Here is a 17,083-nt window from a genome sequence, read left to right as displayed (position 1 = left end):
GGAGTAAATGCTTTCATGTTTTAAATAAAACACTGCCTAAGATTCGGCTCTATAGCAAAGCAGCTTATAGAGAGTGCTGACACACGCATCCTTCTATTGTTTCAATTGCACGTGCCACATTCTCCTAAACCCTTCCCAGGAACTTATCAATAACCTTGATGATGTTTTCAATACACCTCATTATCTCGCTCCCCAAAGGAGGGACAGCTCCAGGGGTCCTGCGAGAGAAACGAGCTCTTTTGTTTGTCCTCCAGATGGCTATTTTTGCCCACTACGAGGACAAAAACAATCAAGTAATCTCCAAAATCTATGATACGGTATGGTGGGTGTGCAATTGTTGTATCATCGTCCATGTTGCAAAGGCAATGCGTGAGCGTTTCTCAAAATAAAACAAGCCCCATAGTGATACCGGCACAGAGTCTATGAAGGAACGGGAAGTAATTATTCATACGATGACCCCTAGACAGTACAATAGGTTGGCCGAATTTATCAGTAAGACTTATCAACCAATACCGGAACTATACCTCACAGATACTGGCTTGGGGATAATGTTATCAACCGTCCAGTAATTGGGTTAGACGTCTTGGGCGTTTTGTTTCTTTCTCTGGTGCTATTGGCTCCAAAAAGTGATATGTTTCTTATTTTGGGCAAATGAACATGTATTGACAAGCAGATATGTACTTTCGTCAAGTAATAGAGTAACTGCGAGTCTATACATCACTTTCCGCTATAGAAATCATTTCATCCATCTTTTAACGTCTGCCGCAGCACGTTCATTCGATAAGATCACTCATTCCACGAGCTCGATAACTAACCAGAGAACCGAAAGATGAGCTATGATCGTACGTCCATTAAACATTTTTATAATTTGTAATATCATTCTTTTAATTTCCTCTGCACTAACAATAAGTCATGCATACCAAAATCTGACAACGATATATTTCACGTTTTCCCTTTCGTCCAAGAATCAGTTCATAACGAACTTGAACTTGAACGACGCGTAAATACAGCGTCATAGAAAATCCAACCACTTCACTACGCAGGAAACTCAGCTGGGGGGAAATTTCATTATTGACCGTAAGGAAACAACCGCCTTTCAGTAGTACCGTGTCGTAGCGATACCTTAGCCAAACAGCGGGCCAAAGTGGCCGCACAGTGCGTTCAAGGTGCTAGTGAAAGCATATCAAATCGCATGACACAGCTAACAAGCCAACAATAACAACGCTAAGTGCGTTACACTGACCGTGTAAAAACTGAATTCGAGTTGGGTACGCAATCCATGAGTTGGTATGCCGTTGCCAACTATGGTCAGTCCTCACGGCCCGACAGCGGTCTGAATAGCAATTAGCGCTGAAGCGACTTGTCGAACTTTGCGAATATACTGTCGGCAAGACTCCCTGGAAATCTCGACGAATTCTTTAACATTCTACCACGTGGTACTGCCCTGTCCACTGTGCACTAGACATTTGTTAGTTTCATTATTCTTTGTTTTCTTAAAATCCATCATTTACCATTCCGAAATTTTTACTGACTGCTGCTATAATCTCCGAGAACACTTTCGCAAAACGTCTGATCTATCTTGTTACACTACTATTACACTACTATCGAAAACCATTCGGTTTTTCCTGAGGTTATTTATTTTGAGCCGATTATTCGCCAAATAGGAACCCACTTTATAATGATCACTCAATAGCACACACACTCGCACGTAACACGTATTCCTCTTGCTAAAGATTCTCGATCGAAATCGCGATCGAATGTTGGTTTTCACTGGAAAAGGGGTGCGCCACGAAGAGCAGCAGCGGACCACGTTGGAACAAGCTCTACTCGACGCGGACGACACACTTTTCGTCCAGCTAAGCCACTGGGCACGATAAAAGTGAAACAAAAGCACGCTTTCTTACTACTATGTACCGGAGTGCCCAAGTGCTCCATTTGGCACCCCAAGAACGCAAGGAGCATCGGCCTTTAAACAGACAGTGACAATCATGACAGAGCCATGGAGCCATGATTTGATGATTCAAGAAAATCTCGTAACACAAAATCAGAACTTCGGACCAATGTTGAAGCATATGACAATGAAACAGCCTATTTTAAACAATATTTTTCAGTTACTTTTGCCTTTAAATATTCCACGTATTTTTGATGCTATTTATTCCTGAATGCACCGTTCTAGTCATAACTGACTAGAAAAAAAACTGCAATTCGCACAGAAACCATACAAAACTTACCCAAAAGAAAAAGGGAGCTTTTGTAGAGCGGAAACATTGTTGATTGCTGATACATCATTGTTACCATCGACATAAATTTGCAGATGGTAACGTGTGTTCGACCTTATAGACCTTTTGTTTGTCACCCAAATCATTAAGTTTACGTTCCACTTAAGTCAATGATGGATCTCATTTCTCAGAATGAATCTCTGAGTGTACTTACACGGAAATATAAATTACAAAAGCGAAAAAATGATGCATTATGCCCCCACATAGTGTTCAGCTCTGCTTAATATTCCGGATGCTACCTCAGCGTTGGCCAAAAGCTTTAAAAGTATCACGCACTAATTCAAAGACAGAGGACTTAATTCAGCTATCCACTTTCGATCACGATCACAGTAAAGGATATGGTCCTTGGTTCACGCACTTCTATTTGGAGTTGCTCTATCTATGTTCCGGAAGCCCCGCAACCAAATCCCGTTTCGATGGACAATCCGCGGTCAACTGTACAATGGGAGAAACTGCCATCTCGCCGGTCAGCCACACTTTGCACGTTCTCCGTGAGGTATTATAGGCCCGGTGAAAACTGTTTGCTGACTGGCTTCTGTCCCTAATTGAACCTTACGAGGAAGCAAAACATCTGTGATGAGCTCACAAACACTTACAGTTACTGGCTTATTGCATTTTCCTCTATTTTCAGTTACAAAATGCACGTTCTCGGCTGCTGGGTAATTCGATGTGTGATGTAGTTGGGGCCAGGCACTGTCACATCGTAAAAATGTACGAATGGCCGGATAAATCCACGCGTGACTCGTACACCGAGCATATGGAAAAGAGGGACCATTTCGTTTAATTATGATGGTTAGCGATGATTGTTGTACACGAACCCGACGATCGCGGTGTCGCGAACGCATCTGGTTGAGTTGAACAGCCCGGGCTTAGACGTTTGAATTGGCACGTGCTAGTCACCTCAACTAAAGTTTATGTTCTCGATAACTAAGTAAAAAGTTTAGACGAAGCGATGGAAGAACCCAAAACATGGCTTTTATCTCTTATGAATCATACTTTCGCTTTAACAACCAAGTGGATGCAATTTTGGTGCTCTACGAATTGACGAGCGGCTGCAATGAACCGGGCAAGTGGACAAGAGCTCATTCGTCAAGCTTTAAGATGAAGAGCCCCTAATTTCTTATAGTTATTGTACCTGGAACTCTGATGTTGTTTGGAGCAATTTTTAGAATAAGTATTGCCGTACCCCTGTCGGATAGGTAAGTAAACAAGTATTGCTTGACGATGTGTGCCGATAGCAGCGTAGTGTAATAGCGTACACATCGTGACCGATTCACGTGCTGCGTTCAAGTTCAAAAATGAGGTTTCAGCTCCAGTGTGCAGTTATAAGTTGCTTATCACTAACGTTATTCTTCCAATACCGTACGAGACCATCATACATTTGCCTAGAAAGAGTATATAAACCACGTTGAACGTTTTCCTTAAAGATCGGGCAAGTTTCCGCTCAGCAAATTTCACTTGGATCTCTCTTTCTTGTTGGTTTCTTCGCCAAATTCAACGTAGATCAGTTATTTATTTCTTTATTTTCAGCCACATTGAACTTTTTATTTCCATATCACATAATTAAAATTGTTTTTATAAAATAATTTAACGCAAGTGATTATACCGCCCAGTGCGACAAATGGTCATAACAAATCATAAAATCTAATACAGCTAATTGAACGCTACTTAACTCCAGATGATTCGTTAACTTGCTGGCTTTTTGAGCGTTCGAGTCGCGAGATCCAATCATGTGCTTGCATACCAGGAAGTCACTGGAAGCTCCTATTTCTTTAAAAGCTCACTAACTCGCTTGAGCGGTTCGTTTTTCGATACCTACGTCCAGAGCCCAGCAGCGCAACAAAATTAGGCCAGGAGAGTTTTCGTGACTGCTTGCTGTTTTCTTTTGTGCTTGCACTTTCCTTTAATCCACTTTTGTAACCAAGATAGAGCACCATCCCTCAGTAGTGATCCATTTCGAAGTTTGATAATTGAAGGTGCTGCATCACGTTCCGCGCCTCGAAGTATCCAGTATCTTGCGGATCATCCGGATTCGGCACGAACGGTGGCTTCAACGAGCTCATGTTAGCCCAGTCGATTGACGCGAAAAACGCCATCCGGCGCATTTGTTCGGCGGCCGGTCGCTTGTTGTGATCGTTATTAAGCAATTGTTCGACCGCATCGACCGCCTCTTGCGACAAAGACTCCTCGTCCGTTGGCCATTCGATGTTGCGCGCGAGAATGTTTTCGAACACTTTCTGGGGTGTCTCATCGTTGAACGGTGGTACGCCGGTGAGAAACTCGTACAAACACACACCGAGTGCCCACCAATCCACGGCCGGACCGTGACCCTGTTGTAGCAGCAATTCGGGTGCCAAATAGTCTGGCGTTCCAAGAATGCGCTCGTCTGATGCCAGGGGAGCCCTACGGACGGACTTTGGCGTCCGAAACGGCGTTTTTACCATCTTCGGTGTGTTTTCCACCGTCATCCCATCCCCATCGTCGCCAATCCTTCCTCCTTCGGCCGTACTATTGCATAGGTCGGTTTGGTGAGCAGTACATATTGGCGACATGACGGAATCGTCGGTCATTTTTATGAAATGTGAAGGAACTATCGCTTCGCTGTAAGTTTTCAACTTCCGCGATTGCTCAATCGACGACGGCAGTTGAAAGCGTGTACTTTTGAGCTTCCCCAACTGGCCACCTTCACGGCGGATTTTTTGTGACGACACGGGTGTCGAGAACATGACGTTCATATCGATCGTAATGCGCTCATCAGTGTGCATTTCATCGTCCGACAGGGACCGCACCTTCAGCACACCCTTGATCGGAGAGGTAGCTTTGCGTTTCTTCGGTGTGCTGCGGTGTACCTCGCTGCAGATGTCTAGCACGTCGATTTCCTGCGTCAACCCCGTGCTTGTTGAACCCGAACTGGCATCGACGTCTGAGACAAGTGAATCCAAGCGGTTCCCCGGATGCCGTCGCCGCTTTATTCCCCTGTGGATGGTGCGAAGATAAAAAAACCTTTCAACCCATTCCGATTTCCCTAACTCTCGCCATGAGCATAATTACTAACCGAAAATATTCTGGCATTTTGAACCCGCGCGTGCCATTCCGGGTCGGTGAGTGGTGCAACGATTCGGTCAAATTGCTCATGCTGTAGCTAGAAATTTAAAAAAATGGTCTCATCTCCTTATCGCATTGGAATCATGACGCTACTACCTTCTAGACAAATCAGATCCATAGTAATCGTCCTTATTGCTGTTGCCGGAATGCTCTATTTTCTCAATGGCTGAAATCTCGCAGGGTATGTTGGAAATGTCACTCTTTCTGCTGGAAACCCCGGAATCTTCGGTGTAGTTGCGGTTCAATTTTTTCGACATCTAAAAGTACAAATCAGACCATTAGTGTACGGGAGCGTAACTAATCGCCAAACCGCGCAACGCGTACCAGCAGACACTCGAAGGGATTCAGTTTTCCTATGCGATTCATATCGTCAACGTTCTCCTTTTCAACTGCTGTTTCAGGCTCACTCGGAACTATGCGAATATTGCGCACTGGCACGGTGCCTCCGCTGTCTTTTACCGACTCAGTAGAGGTGCACGTGTAGTACGAGGAAGAGTCGAACTTTTCCTCTACGACAGTAGCTTCCGAGCGTGCCTTTACCTCCTCCACGCTGCTGATATTTTGCTCCGCTGAGAAGAAAGGGCTGACGCCCGATATTTTGCTATCATTCTGCTGCCGCGCGTGGCCGAACGATCCGTCCGACTCGTGATCGGAGGACTCATGCGGTAAGCGTTCCTTAGCCACCATCGGCTGCATCGATCCCGAGTCGCACTGGCTTGCCACATCCGCCACGATCCGCTTGTCATGGGAACCGAACGACAGATGGGAGGTCAGTGACAGCAGCTGACCGGGAGTCCGTGCGTTTAGGTTCGGTGAACAGTTCAGCAAATCGGAGAGCTCCAAATCACGTCGCAATTCAATACGGCTCAGGCCGAAATCAGTTAGTTTTACGTGCCCGGTAGCGGACACAAGCATATTGTCAGGTTTAATGTCACGATGCACGATCCCGTGATTGTGCAGATACTCCAACGCCAGGCAAATTTCGGCGGCATAGAAACGGGCCGTGTTTTCGTCGAAGAAACCGTACATTGCAAGCAGGGACTTCAAATCGCCGCCCACCATGTACTCCATGACCAGAAATACGGACGTAATGCTTTGCAGCGAATAGTAAAGCGTCACGCAGAATGGACTGCGGGAGAGGGCCAATGCGTTCCGCTCCGTCACTACCTGCGATACCATGTTTTTGTTGATCATCTCCGTCTTCTGCATCACCTTGATGGCGTAAAGTTTGTTGTGATCACTGTTCTTATAGCCTAGGAACACCTTCCCGAATGCCCCGCGGCTGATCGGTTTCAGAATGCTAAAGTCCTTGATGGTCGGCAGCTGTCGAAAGGATGAAACAATTGGCTGAGCGCAAACTAAAACACAACGATGAGTTTAGCTTACCCTTGGACTGCTGGCACCGTTCAGTGCGGTAAAGTTTTCCAACGTACGAAATATCGAGTCATCACCTGCTGTTCCGCTGCCGTTCGCGCGATCCTCTGCCTTTTTCTTCGGCGTCGTGTGATGCTCACCGTGTGTTGATTCCTCTTTCTTACAATCGATGCCCGTCAGTGCCATCGTGAAAACAAATGTAGCTTTATCCACTATTAGAAGCAATCACATTACGAAGTGCAACGATAAACGAGCGTTTAGGTCAGTTTTCGTTACGATACGCTGCAATACGTTGGGTTCTGTTAAAGCCTCGCCGCAGCATTGCGGGGATTTAAAAATGGCTAAACGTCAATCATTTTGACATTCAGGGCTGTGCTTGGCTGTCATTAGGCTGCGTACGTTGCAGCAGAGTGCGTTCGATTCGTTCAAACTTACCAGTAAAATGAGTTCAATGAGTTTAATGAAAATGAGTAGCGATCGAATGAAAGATGCTCACTGCAACTATTCTTACGTTAGGAAAAATCACATCTTTGCGCCAAGCAGAGCTAGAAAAGCGTTCGTAGATCAATTTGATTTATTCACATAGATACCATCAATACATGAAGAAGTTTCTTATGTTACACATTTTAATCTTGGTTCGGTTTACTGCAATGTATACTTGTCGTAAAGAATTATGAAGCGCACTCGACTCTTTTGTAAATAACATGCATGTTAGATGCACTGTTTTGATAGACCGAAGAATCACACGGCATTTTGTCAATATTTTGAAGCAATTTTGAAGTTGATGATGTTAGTTTTAGTAGCCTTTGGGAAAAATAAAGTAAGTCACGTTCTTTTACACTTTTCAGTAGTCTGATCACGTACAACTAGAAGCTTTATGTTAAACCGTACGACTGTTTTACTATTCGATCGTTTAGATAGAGTTTTGGATTTTAAGAATGTTTAATTTATTATTTATATGTACATTATCAAAGAACCCTATGTGCCGAAGAAAACAACGAGATGCTTCCCTCTAGTAATTATGAATTGCCTTGTTTTGTTTTTAGTTTTTGGTTAGATTTTGCTTGTTAATTTAGCTTGTTTTGGTTTTCGAGAATATAAATCGTTACTTTCTAAATTTGGAGAAAAATGCATATGAAAATTCGTCTGTGGTTTAAGCACTACCCCATCGTTGTTTTGTTTGTTTCTCCGTATAATGTATTGTTTTCAGCAAAAGCTTACCATGTTTAACAGTTGCATTTCTAGCGGAACGTAGCATCGAATGTGAACAGCAATACTAGTTATTAGTCCGCTCCGCGTGATTGATCACCTATTAACTTATACGTTATCCTAATAAGGCATAGTTGGTGCGCGATGAAAACAGTTTGACCAAACTTTAGGTGCTCTATGTGTCTTGCCTCCGTTCCGCTTTGTTACTCAATGGCTCAAACATTTAAAAACCGTTGTAAGTTCTAAAATATGAATATTCTTTTGCGGACATTTCTTTGCCGAAACTGATGGATTCTTAGATAATTGTGCTCCAGTGATTGACCGGATGGTTGGCGATGGACTTCCCGAGCAGCAGCAGCATGACCAGCGGAAGCAGTGCTCCGGACACGGAATCAATGCCCCGGACCGTGCCGCTGCAATGAAACGGACGCTCCTGTTTGTTCTCGAAAAAGTCCGCTTCCTCGTCACAAAGGCACACCCGGTAGCTGCTGTTGCCATTGCTGTTCAGCATGCTGCTGGTGAGAAACGTTTTGCTCGTTACAAGGGTGGTCGTCGGTTTGGTATTATTTTCCCCCGCGCACATCATTCCGTAGTCGCATTGGCCCGATTCCGAACAAAGATGCCTGAGTCCTGCGTGAACAGAATTATGTTGGAATAGAATGTGTTAGACATTAGTGTACGTACGCACTCGTCCAGGGATGGTATGGTAAGCCCTATTGCGTTGTTTTACTGATTGTTCGAGGCTGATAAGAAGGACCCCCCCGCGAAGAGGGCAAAACTAGGCCACCAGCCGTTCCACTTGCTCGTGGAACACGGAAATAGTTCAGCGTGGCGAAACGGCGATTCCATTCCTGATCCAGATGGACATCCGCACGCGCTACAAAACGCCACGGGACGTAGGCATTCGAGTCCCAAAGATCCTATCACCGAACCCAAGGCGGATGGACATTATTTGCCACTTATGAGTAAAGGTCAAGAAATTTATTACAACTTTATGGTTACTGCGCCCGGCCCCGAAAGCTCGAAAGGGGTTAAGTGGAAGCCCGTCGCTGGGATCGTGGGTATTTTATGGAAGTTTATAGCGGCGAAGGACATCACTCTTAGACACCCTTCGAGCTTCGTGCCGTTCCGTAAACGTTAGTTGCATTTTCAAGGGAAGAAATCGACCGACTTGCGGCCCCTCGAACATGCAAACCTGGTAGCTCAATTTCATTTTGTAACGCTCCCAGCTGGAATGCATCGCGGTAGAAGACCCTCGGAAAGCAGCGGAAGTTCAGGGCTAATTTATTGTTGAAACGCGAATCAAGCCGCCATCCGCTTACACGATCCGCTAGCCCGCGTAGTCGGCGAACGTACTCCCTTCACAACACACAGACCAACCGCGACCCCGAAACGTTTCCTTGGTCCTGGGTAAGGATCTGTTGCACAACGCAGCGCCGGGCTGTCTTTGAAAGGCCGATCGGGCCGATTATATGTTATCGAAGTGAAAAACGAATTTCCGGTCCAGGTGCATCCAGTGTGCACTTACCTTTGTACTTCGCCGTGCACAGCCCATTAACCGGTGCCTTAAAATCGCCGCACAGGCACCGCATGCGATCATCGACCGGATCGTGGACACAACTCGTATTCTGTATCGTGCTACAGTCGCCATGGCTGGAGCAACTTTTCGCTACCACTGCAAAGAGAAAGAAAATCGGGGTAAAACTCACGCTGCAAGGAGCACGTAACGCTGATCGTAGTCCACCCAGGTTCGTTAACGGTCGGACCCTCGCACTTCACTAATAATCGGGCGCAGGCTTGTGCGATTAAAGGTTACCCCAAATTTCACCTACTAAATCTAAAAATGGTCATCAAAAACGCAATAGATCTCCATTCATTGATAAGCTTGCACGTTTGATGCACTTTTTTGAGGCGCACCAGGCGCCAGGAGTTCGGAACAACCCTTTCGTGTCTAAGCGCAATTAGATTTCTCGCAGAAATCAAAAACGAACATCGCGCGCTTCACGATCGGCGCAGCACTGATCCCATGGACCATGTTGGATGCTCAGCAAAAAAGGCTCACACCAACATTGGGAACATCGTGAGCCCGTGAACGCATAGCGCCCTCGCCCGGCGGTGCATTTGGTCCCTCTTCGTGTTTAAATTCATTTTTTGCCGCCCGTTAGTAGAAACTGTTCTGAACCCATTTCTTCGCGGCTGCTCCGTTCCTAGGCCTGACCTTTCGTTGAAAGCCAAAACGTTGGTCTGGCTCAAACCGCGCTACACTGATGACAACCGATGATAAAGGCGGCGGGTTGTACGACTTCTTTCTGCAATATTGTTGTCGACGGACGGTCAGCCGGGTTCGGGTTTTGATAGGATCACAAATTATCCGTCATTATGTGCAACAAGCTGGTCGAACAGCAATTTGTGCACTTGCTATGTGGCCGTGTCTCGCACGGAAAGTTCGCTTTTCTCTTTCAATAGAAAAAGTATGTTTGATAAAAGATGTTTCTTTTATAATTGGAATCCCCATCACAACCAGTACAGGTTCTTAAGTCATAACGTCCACCGACTTACCATATCGAACTGGATTGAATCAAAAGGATGCATTATGCCGAGCAAATGCTGGGAATGAATGGTTGGCATTTATTACGTCTCGTAGCCCTTCAATCTTCTCAATGTCGAACAATCACCATGCTACCGTTAATCTGCCTTGACCCTGAAATCCTTCGAGCTATGAATGCATGCAATTCTGTTTAGTCCACCCTTGGGCCGAGGAACGTAAGAATAGTGTGTACTGTTATTGATCCGGAATAATCTGCATTTGAGGGTTTTTGTTAATTAGGTGTATGCTCTGACTATCTAAGTCAGACGTCAGCCGCCATTACATAGTGAAAATGGCTCACCGCCGACATAAGAACCCCTAAAACCTTTTTGCGTTTGAGCACTTTTATCGACCATTTCCTTCCAACATTTATAGCATCATCGAGTGCCGTCGATTGTTGCCCTGCAAATGGGGTGTAATGTGAGCAATCGAACAACAGGTACCGGTGTAAGGCACCCATGTTCTCCCCGTCCGATCAGCCGGATCTCGATAGTTTCAATTAGTTCGGCACCAAACGCACGCCCGTGAACCACCCTTATCGTGATGTCCGATAAACGAGCAATTAATTTGAACACCGTACCCGTGCCGTGTGGCCACCGCGAGATCCCTGTACCCTGAGAGACCCTCCCAGCCAGTGGTGGCTGGGAGCTGGCGCCCCGTCGATGTCGAAGTTATACTCCGCGCTTTCTTACCGACCGGTCGCCTGTTTGGGTCCGATTGTCAGCGATTTTGGGAGTCCATAAATTTGGCACCTTTCACCCTAACCCGGCACGCCGGCCACACAGTAAACTGCCAATCTGTTGATTTGCCTCCGAAGGTGTTCGAACGAAGCGTGTCCAGAGCTGGGCAACACTCGGAACGTGCCACGTGATTACAGCCGATGGTAAACGAGTCGTTAATTTGTATTCAATTATTCGCTATTTATTCGCTGCCGGGCACTGTTTGCCCTCTTCGAAGCTTTGGAGTGTGTGTCCTGCCATCGTTAGGCACCATCACTATTTACCCTTTCCAACAATTGCGCCAAACGGTGGTATGCGCCCTGAGTTCCTGAGAATGTGTTTTTTTTTATGTTTCACAAAACATTTCGCACTGTCCTGCGTCAGCCTTCGTTAGCTTCGTGCTCACCCTGCCGCACACAATGGCCGATTTGGACTTGATTTTATCTAATCACGGAATGTACGGTAACCGTGAGTATACCAAATTTATTTAGCTCCTCAGCCCTGGAAATAGCAGCAGACTTGCTGGGGGCCTCCCTTCCAAATGGCACGGCCGTGGAGGGCCGCATTCATTAAAATACTTTCAGCATGGCAAGGAATGTGGTACGGTGCGATAGCTTTCCGTTGTTTTTTGTCCCTCCTATAGGTCATCCTGCGACCTACGCACCAGCACTGCCCACTAAGAAGCCATCGTGCACAATCACACACGCGCGTTTTCGTGCCTTGGGGAGTTCCGCGATTCGAAGTCGCTCGTGCGGTCAAGCAGTGCGGCTGGCCACTAGATTCGCTTCCTTTTAGGCCATTCATCCATTTTTTGTGATCATCCCCATCAAATGAAGTAAGAGAGAGCGAGAGAGAGGGAGGGAAAGAGAGAGAGAGAGAAAGAAAGCGGCGAAAAGAAAGGCTTCCCTTTCTTTTCGCCGTTAAACAAGGACCAAAGGGTAGCTTCGTGTCCGACTTTGGCGTGCGCTGGGTACCTGTTTTGCGTGTAGGTACAGGTGATTAAAAGTTTTACCTACTACGTACGGCGAAATGGAAAAATGCCATTTTGATAGTCTGCCACCGATGCTTTGGAACGTTCAACCCCTCTCCGAAAGGGGCCAACATGTTGAGTGGGCACGACCCACGATTGATCGTCTCGGTTTACGTGAAAGAAAGCGCCGAACAAATAATGTAACATTTCCATTTTGCAGCAATCAGTTCCGTACACGCTCCCGGTTTTCGTGATTCCTGCGCCAATTTGCGGATGATCCGCGGGTGGGTGCGTGCGGCGGCTGAATGATTACTCTTTTCCATTTCCAATTAATTGTTTCGTTGGAAGAGAAAATTAGCTTCCCATTTTGTTTGTCACCTGATTGGGATCTTTCGTGGAAAGTTTTGACCCCAGACCCCAGCAAGAAGGTATCCTTTCAATCTATAACCACGACTGAAATCGCGTGAAATCGCAACGCAAACGGATGATCTGCCGACGAGATGGTTTTAAAAAACCAAAAAAATACGTTTCATGTTTGTACAGTGTTTATAGTGAATAATTATTTCCAAAAGCTCAAAAAAAAAAACAATTAGCTTTCCAACAGGGCAAACCGTCATCCTCTGTGGGTGAATTTTCATAGTATGAAACCATATTGAGCAGAATGTTTTTCGTGGACAAGTATACAAATTTTGCAATTGCTCTTAGACTTGATTTTAAGTCGAAGTTCGAAGTCGCCAGAACTAATGAATGACACCTACAGAAATGGGCCAGGCCACGATCGCCAACCGATTGAAGTTGTTGGGAAGAAAATCATACTCCGCAGGCAATGAAAGCTAAATATGCTACTGTGCACACGTGGCTTCTATTGACAATGTTTCGTTTCCTTTTACAGATTTTATTTTTTATTTAACTGTAATGTAATCTCGTATCTCGTTCCTCCGTTCCTAACTCGTATCTCCGTTCCTAACCCAGTCGAGGATAGTTATATTTGCCCCACGCTTATTTTATTTACAAGAAGCCACGAAATTTGGAACCGTTGGCCCTGGATGTTTCAATTGTGGCTTGAATACTGCAAAAGACATTCTACTTGCCAAGATGTTGGTTAACATCTTATGTTATCATGAAAACTTGGTAGAAGTATCTGAAGCGAAAGTTGTCATGTTTCAATTGGTATGTCTGATCGTCTTCCAAATTGCAAACTACAAATGACCAAGCCAAGCCAGCCAATGCACTTTAAATGTTTCTCTAAAATATAAGGAATAGAAAACACTGAAGGATCTAATCTGAAATGAGGATTATTCGAGTCGGATGGTTTGTTTGTTTCACTGAGAAAGACGAGCTAAGTTGTAATTATCCGCATTAAGGGAACATTCCTCTAGGACGCAAGATACTATCGCTAGCTCATGTAGTTTTTTTGACCACCCATAGCACGTCAGGTTGTTATTCTCACCTGGCGGAGGTGTTGGTGCTGCCTGTTGATTCGTGTTCGACTTCCCGAAGGTGGTCAACGCAGACGAGCTGACGCCAAACAGCACCAGCAGCACCGCGAATAGTGCACTTATGCTTCCACAGTGTGTCATTTGCTTGAGAGGCCCCATGGTCGGCTCCTACTTCTTAACCACTCCTATTATCTGCCACCTCTCGCGGTCTACACTTGCGTGTTGTGTTCGATATCTTCCCGGTCGGCTGATCGGTGGTGTAATGGGCGAGCGGTTACTGTTTCACCTGTGTCCGCACGTCAGACACCGGCCCCTTGGCGCCAAACTTCACTCGCGGCACTAGACTTAATTTGTCACCCCAGATCAAACACTCCCAAGGGGTGTTCGGTGTCGCCGAACGTGTCAAAGATTCCGACGGTACACCACTCAGCTTGCACTGCTTCTGGTGGACGAACAGCCCAGGACTACACCGTAACGATTCATCACAAGACACAAGAGCAGAAGGAAGTAGCGGCCAGACCCGACCCGGGGTAGTAGCCCCTTTGCACGCAGCACAGGACTAGCAATGGACGGTGAGGACGACGACGACCGTGGCGAATGCCGTGTTGCGACCGTACCTCTACGGGTGCCGTGACCAAGTGAGCGAATGCCTTGGACTGCCAGTTCGACTAACCCTTCGGGGCGTTGGAACTCTCGCGATTTCATTAGACCAGCGGCGGGTAGGTTGTTAGCCGTTGAAAGTTCGCGTGTTGTACGCCCCACCGTAAACAACGCCTGCGACGCCTAGTGGTCCCTTTCCAGCCGAGCCGAGACTTGGACTGATCGGCAGGACCTTAGACTCTAGTGTTGCCTCACCTCGCCCTTCCGGCATGGCAGCAAGGAGCGAACGGGACGGCCCGCTACCGGAACGACGTAACCGTGCAGTGGTCGCCTAGAAAAGTGTATTTATAGTAAACAAACACAGTACCCGTGGAGCTCTATATTTCGCACAGCCTGGCCCGTGGCTCTGAGAGCAGGAGTGTTGAGAAGCCTAATTATAAATACAATCCACACCTACCGCGAGGCCGGCGGCTGAATCACCGCCTGATGGTAGAATCTGAAGCACGTGTGGCAGTTGTGTGGAGGGTCACAGCCTAATGACAACGTTGGCAGACCTCCCCAGAAAGTGGCCGCCTGGACGGTGGAGTAGCTCCTGCTCCTCCTGGCGGAGCCGCGGACCAGCCCAAAATCTACGACCCACACGAAGGTGTTCGGCTCTCCTTCGTTCTTACTTCGTTCGCACACCCAATGCTTGCCGTAAAACTGTTAACTTTATGGACCTTTCGCTTCCTGTTCGGAGCGCCCTTGCGGACTGGCGACGAACTATCGGCCGAAGGGCGAGCAACATGTCGACGGAAGTGTTTCGCGTTTGCAAATGCAGTCCACGATCAATCACGTTACGCCACGGTAGACATTGGCGAAATGATTGGCCAAAAGTTACTTCCTTACACCATTTTCGGTGACCACGCAGGAAACGGAAACGTCACTGACTTCGCGGGGATTCGACCAAAGCAATGAGCTATGGTCATTGGGTTGACCCTTCGCGATTAACGCCACGAACATGGGCCTGTCGTGAGGGCCGTAGCCCAACCAGTACAAAGATAAGTATCCTCGTCCTCACGAGGGCAGCCCACGAAGGGCTCGGCCACCGATCATTAGTACGACCCGCAGTGTGTCTAGGCAGATAACGGGGTAACAAAAAAATGGCACATCTTATTGGTGCCCAACATGCGAATCCTTCTTTTGCTGGCGTGGCTCACCGTGGGGTTGATGGGGCCACATGCAGACAAATATGCATATCGCGCCAGGCCACAGGTCACACCAAGTGGGTTTTCACCACAAAGGTTAATCTTTGTCTTACCAGTTGCACAGCCAATGGACGCTTCAAGGGGAACCGTGTCGTCCTATCGAGGATGAAGATTTATTCTGAGTGGTCCGTTCCGTTGCTCAAGGCGAACTGCGGGTGCACCGAGCGCTGTGCCCTTGAATGCTTCACAGGGAAGCTTCGGAAAATGGTTTACGCAGAATTTTCATAGTAATTCAACAGCTTAGAAAATTCTTTCCTTTTTTTAATCACGACCCTCCGACAAATATTGTTCAATATGTCTATTGGTTTAAAGAACGAACCAGCACAATTTGACCTTGGCGACAGTTCGCAATCAATATTCACAGGCCGGCCCCATCGGATGGGGTGGCATCAATTTACGATGCAATCAAAAAATAAACAATCACCTTTGCTTGGCCAAAAAACACCCCACCACGACGGGAAACTTCTAAATTCGGGCGCTTCGACCCATCAATAAGTAGTTGGTTGCAACAATGGACGAGCAAACATTATTCACCACGCCAATAAACTCGTTAGGCGGCAACATTAGCATTCGCGCGGGCTCCCCGCGCTGACTTTCGATGCAACACGATCCATGGAAACCGTAGCCACCGAGGGACCCACAGAATATAAATATCAAAAATCGACAAAACAATGCGCGATCCGTGGCTATGTTTGCATTCGTTTTTGCTTATGGCAAGCCCAGTAGGGTTCGGCACACAAAAACACATGGAAAGCATGTCCCGACGAGTCCTCGCTGTAAAAGTACAGTCTTTACCAGTCCAAATGTTCATTTTAAACGGGAAACGGAAACGGTTTGACGTACAGAGGACTGTGCGTGCAGATAGTTTTTCGCCGAGGGTGTCACTAAAAATAGTAAATAGGACGGTAAAGCGAGTAAGAATTTTACATTAAGGAAAAAGGCTCCTAGAAAGCAACGAAACCGACAGTATTATCTGATTTTTCTCTCATATCTGATGATGATCTTCTCACATCAGGTACCTGCGGCTACTACTGGACAATAAACTTAACTATGAACTTAACTAATAAACTTACAATATTACATATAAAACTAGACATACTCAGCAAACTGCTATATCCAATGATCAACAGAAAATCAAAACTAAACTTTTCAAATAAACTTCTAATATTTAAAACAATTTTCCTCCCTGTCTTTTTTTTCCTCCCTCCCTGCCTCTTCTCTGTGGTCGCATTGCTCCAAAACTAACTTCGAATCAATACAAATCAGACTGAATAAAATTCTCAACATGACCCTCAATTTACACTGGAGAACACCAACAAATCTCGTCCTAAGCCTCGCTGGCACGCATAGACTATCGTTAGAAATTAACAAACTAAAAGAAGGCCTAATCAATAGATGCAATAATTCTATCCACTCAACAATACAAGACCTAATTTTCTGAAGTTTTTAAAGTTAACTAGTTATAAGATGTTTTTAGTTATTAGTTATAAGTATGATAAAATGACTCAATGCCAACTGACATAACATGTAATTGAAATAGATTTTAATCGAAAT

The 17,083-nt window shown here is 46.1% G+C and overlaps 2 protein-coding genes across 2 annotated transcripts; both read right to left on the bottom strand.

Moving 5' to 3' along the window:
* Positions 1–3,960: 3,960 nt before the first annotated feature.
* LOC131207368 (uncharacterized) lies at positions 3,961–6,944 on the bottom strand. The gene is made up of 5 exons (XM_058199980.1): positions 6,771–6,944; positions 5,709–6,707; positions 5,481–5,641; positions 5,335–5,421; positions 3,961–5,255 (listed from the first exon to the last, which is right to left on the bottom strand). The coding sequence occupies exons 1-5, from the start codon at positions 6,942–6,944 to the stop codon at positions 4,220–4,222; spliced, it is 2,457 nt and encodes an 818-aa protein (XP_058055963.1). The 3' UTR covers positions 3,961–4,219.
* Positions 6,945–7,379: 435 nt separating this feature from the next.
* LOC131209886 (uncharacterized) lies at positions 7,380–14,300 on the bottom strand. Its single transcript, XM_058203038.1, has 3 exons — positions 13,694–14,300; positions 9,496–9,642; positions 7,380–8,597 (listed from the first exon to the last, which is right to left on the bottom strand). The coding sequence occupies exons 1-3, from the start codon at positions 13,839–13,841 to the stop codon at positions 8,263–8,265; spliced, it is 630 nt and encodes a 209-aa protein (XP_058059021.1). The 5' UTR covers positions 13,842–14,300; the 3' UTR covers positions 7,380–8,262.
* Between the last annotated feature and the right edge of the window lie 2,783 nt (positions 14,301–17,083).

Source organism: Anopheles bellator, chromosome 2 (genome assembly GCF_943735745.2).
Source record: "Anopheles bellator chromosome 2, idAnoBellAS_SP24_06.2, whole genome shotgun sequence".
Lineage (NCBI taxonomy): Eukaryota > Metazoa > Arthropoda > Insecta > Diptera > Culicidae > Anopheles > Anopheles bellator.
The sequence above is the reverse complement of the archived record's forward strand: the minus strand, read 5'-3'. Positions and strand labels throughout refer to the sequence as shown.

Bases quoted from the DNA above. Each gene is read 5' to 3' on its own strand.
- LOC131207368 (XM_058199980.1), bottom strand. From the start codon at position 6,944: ATGGCACTGACGGGCATCGATTGTAAGAAAGAGGAATCAACACACGGT. The intron at 6,708-6,770 runs GTAAGCTAAACT...TCCTTTCGACAG, and splicing joins ACGGTGCCAGCAGTCCAAGG to CTGCCGACCATCAAGGACTT. The intron at 5,422-5,480 runs GTAGTAGCGTCA...TTAAATTTCTAG, and splicing joins GGATCTGATTTGTCTAGAAG to CTACAGCATGAGCAATTTGA.
- LOC131209886 (XM_058203038.1), bottom strand. From the start codon at position 13,841: ATGGGGCCTCTCAAGCAAATGACACACTGTGGAAGCATAAGTGCACTA. The intron at 9,643-13,693 runs GTGAGAATAACA...TTCTCTTTGCAG, and splicing joins AGCACCAACACCTCCGCCAG to TGGTAGCGAAAAGTTGCTCC. The intron at 8,598-9,495 runs GTAAGTGCACAC...CTGTTCACGCAG, and splicing joins GTGCACGGCGAAGTACAAAG to GACTCAGGCATCTTTGTTCG.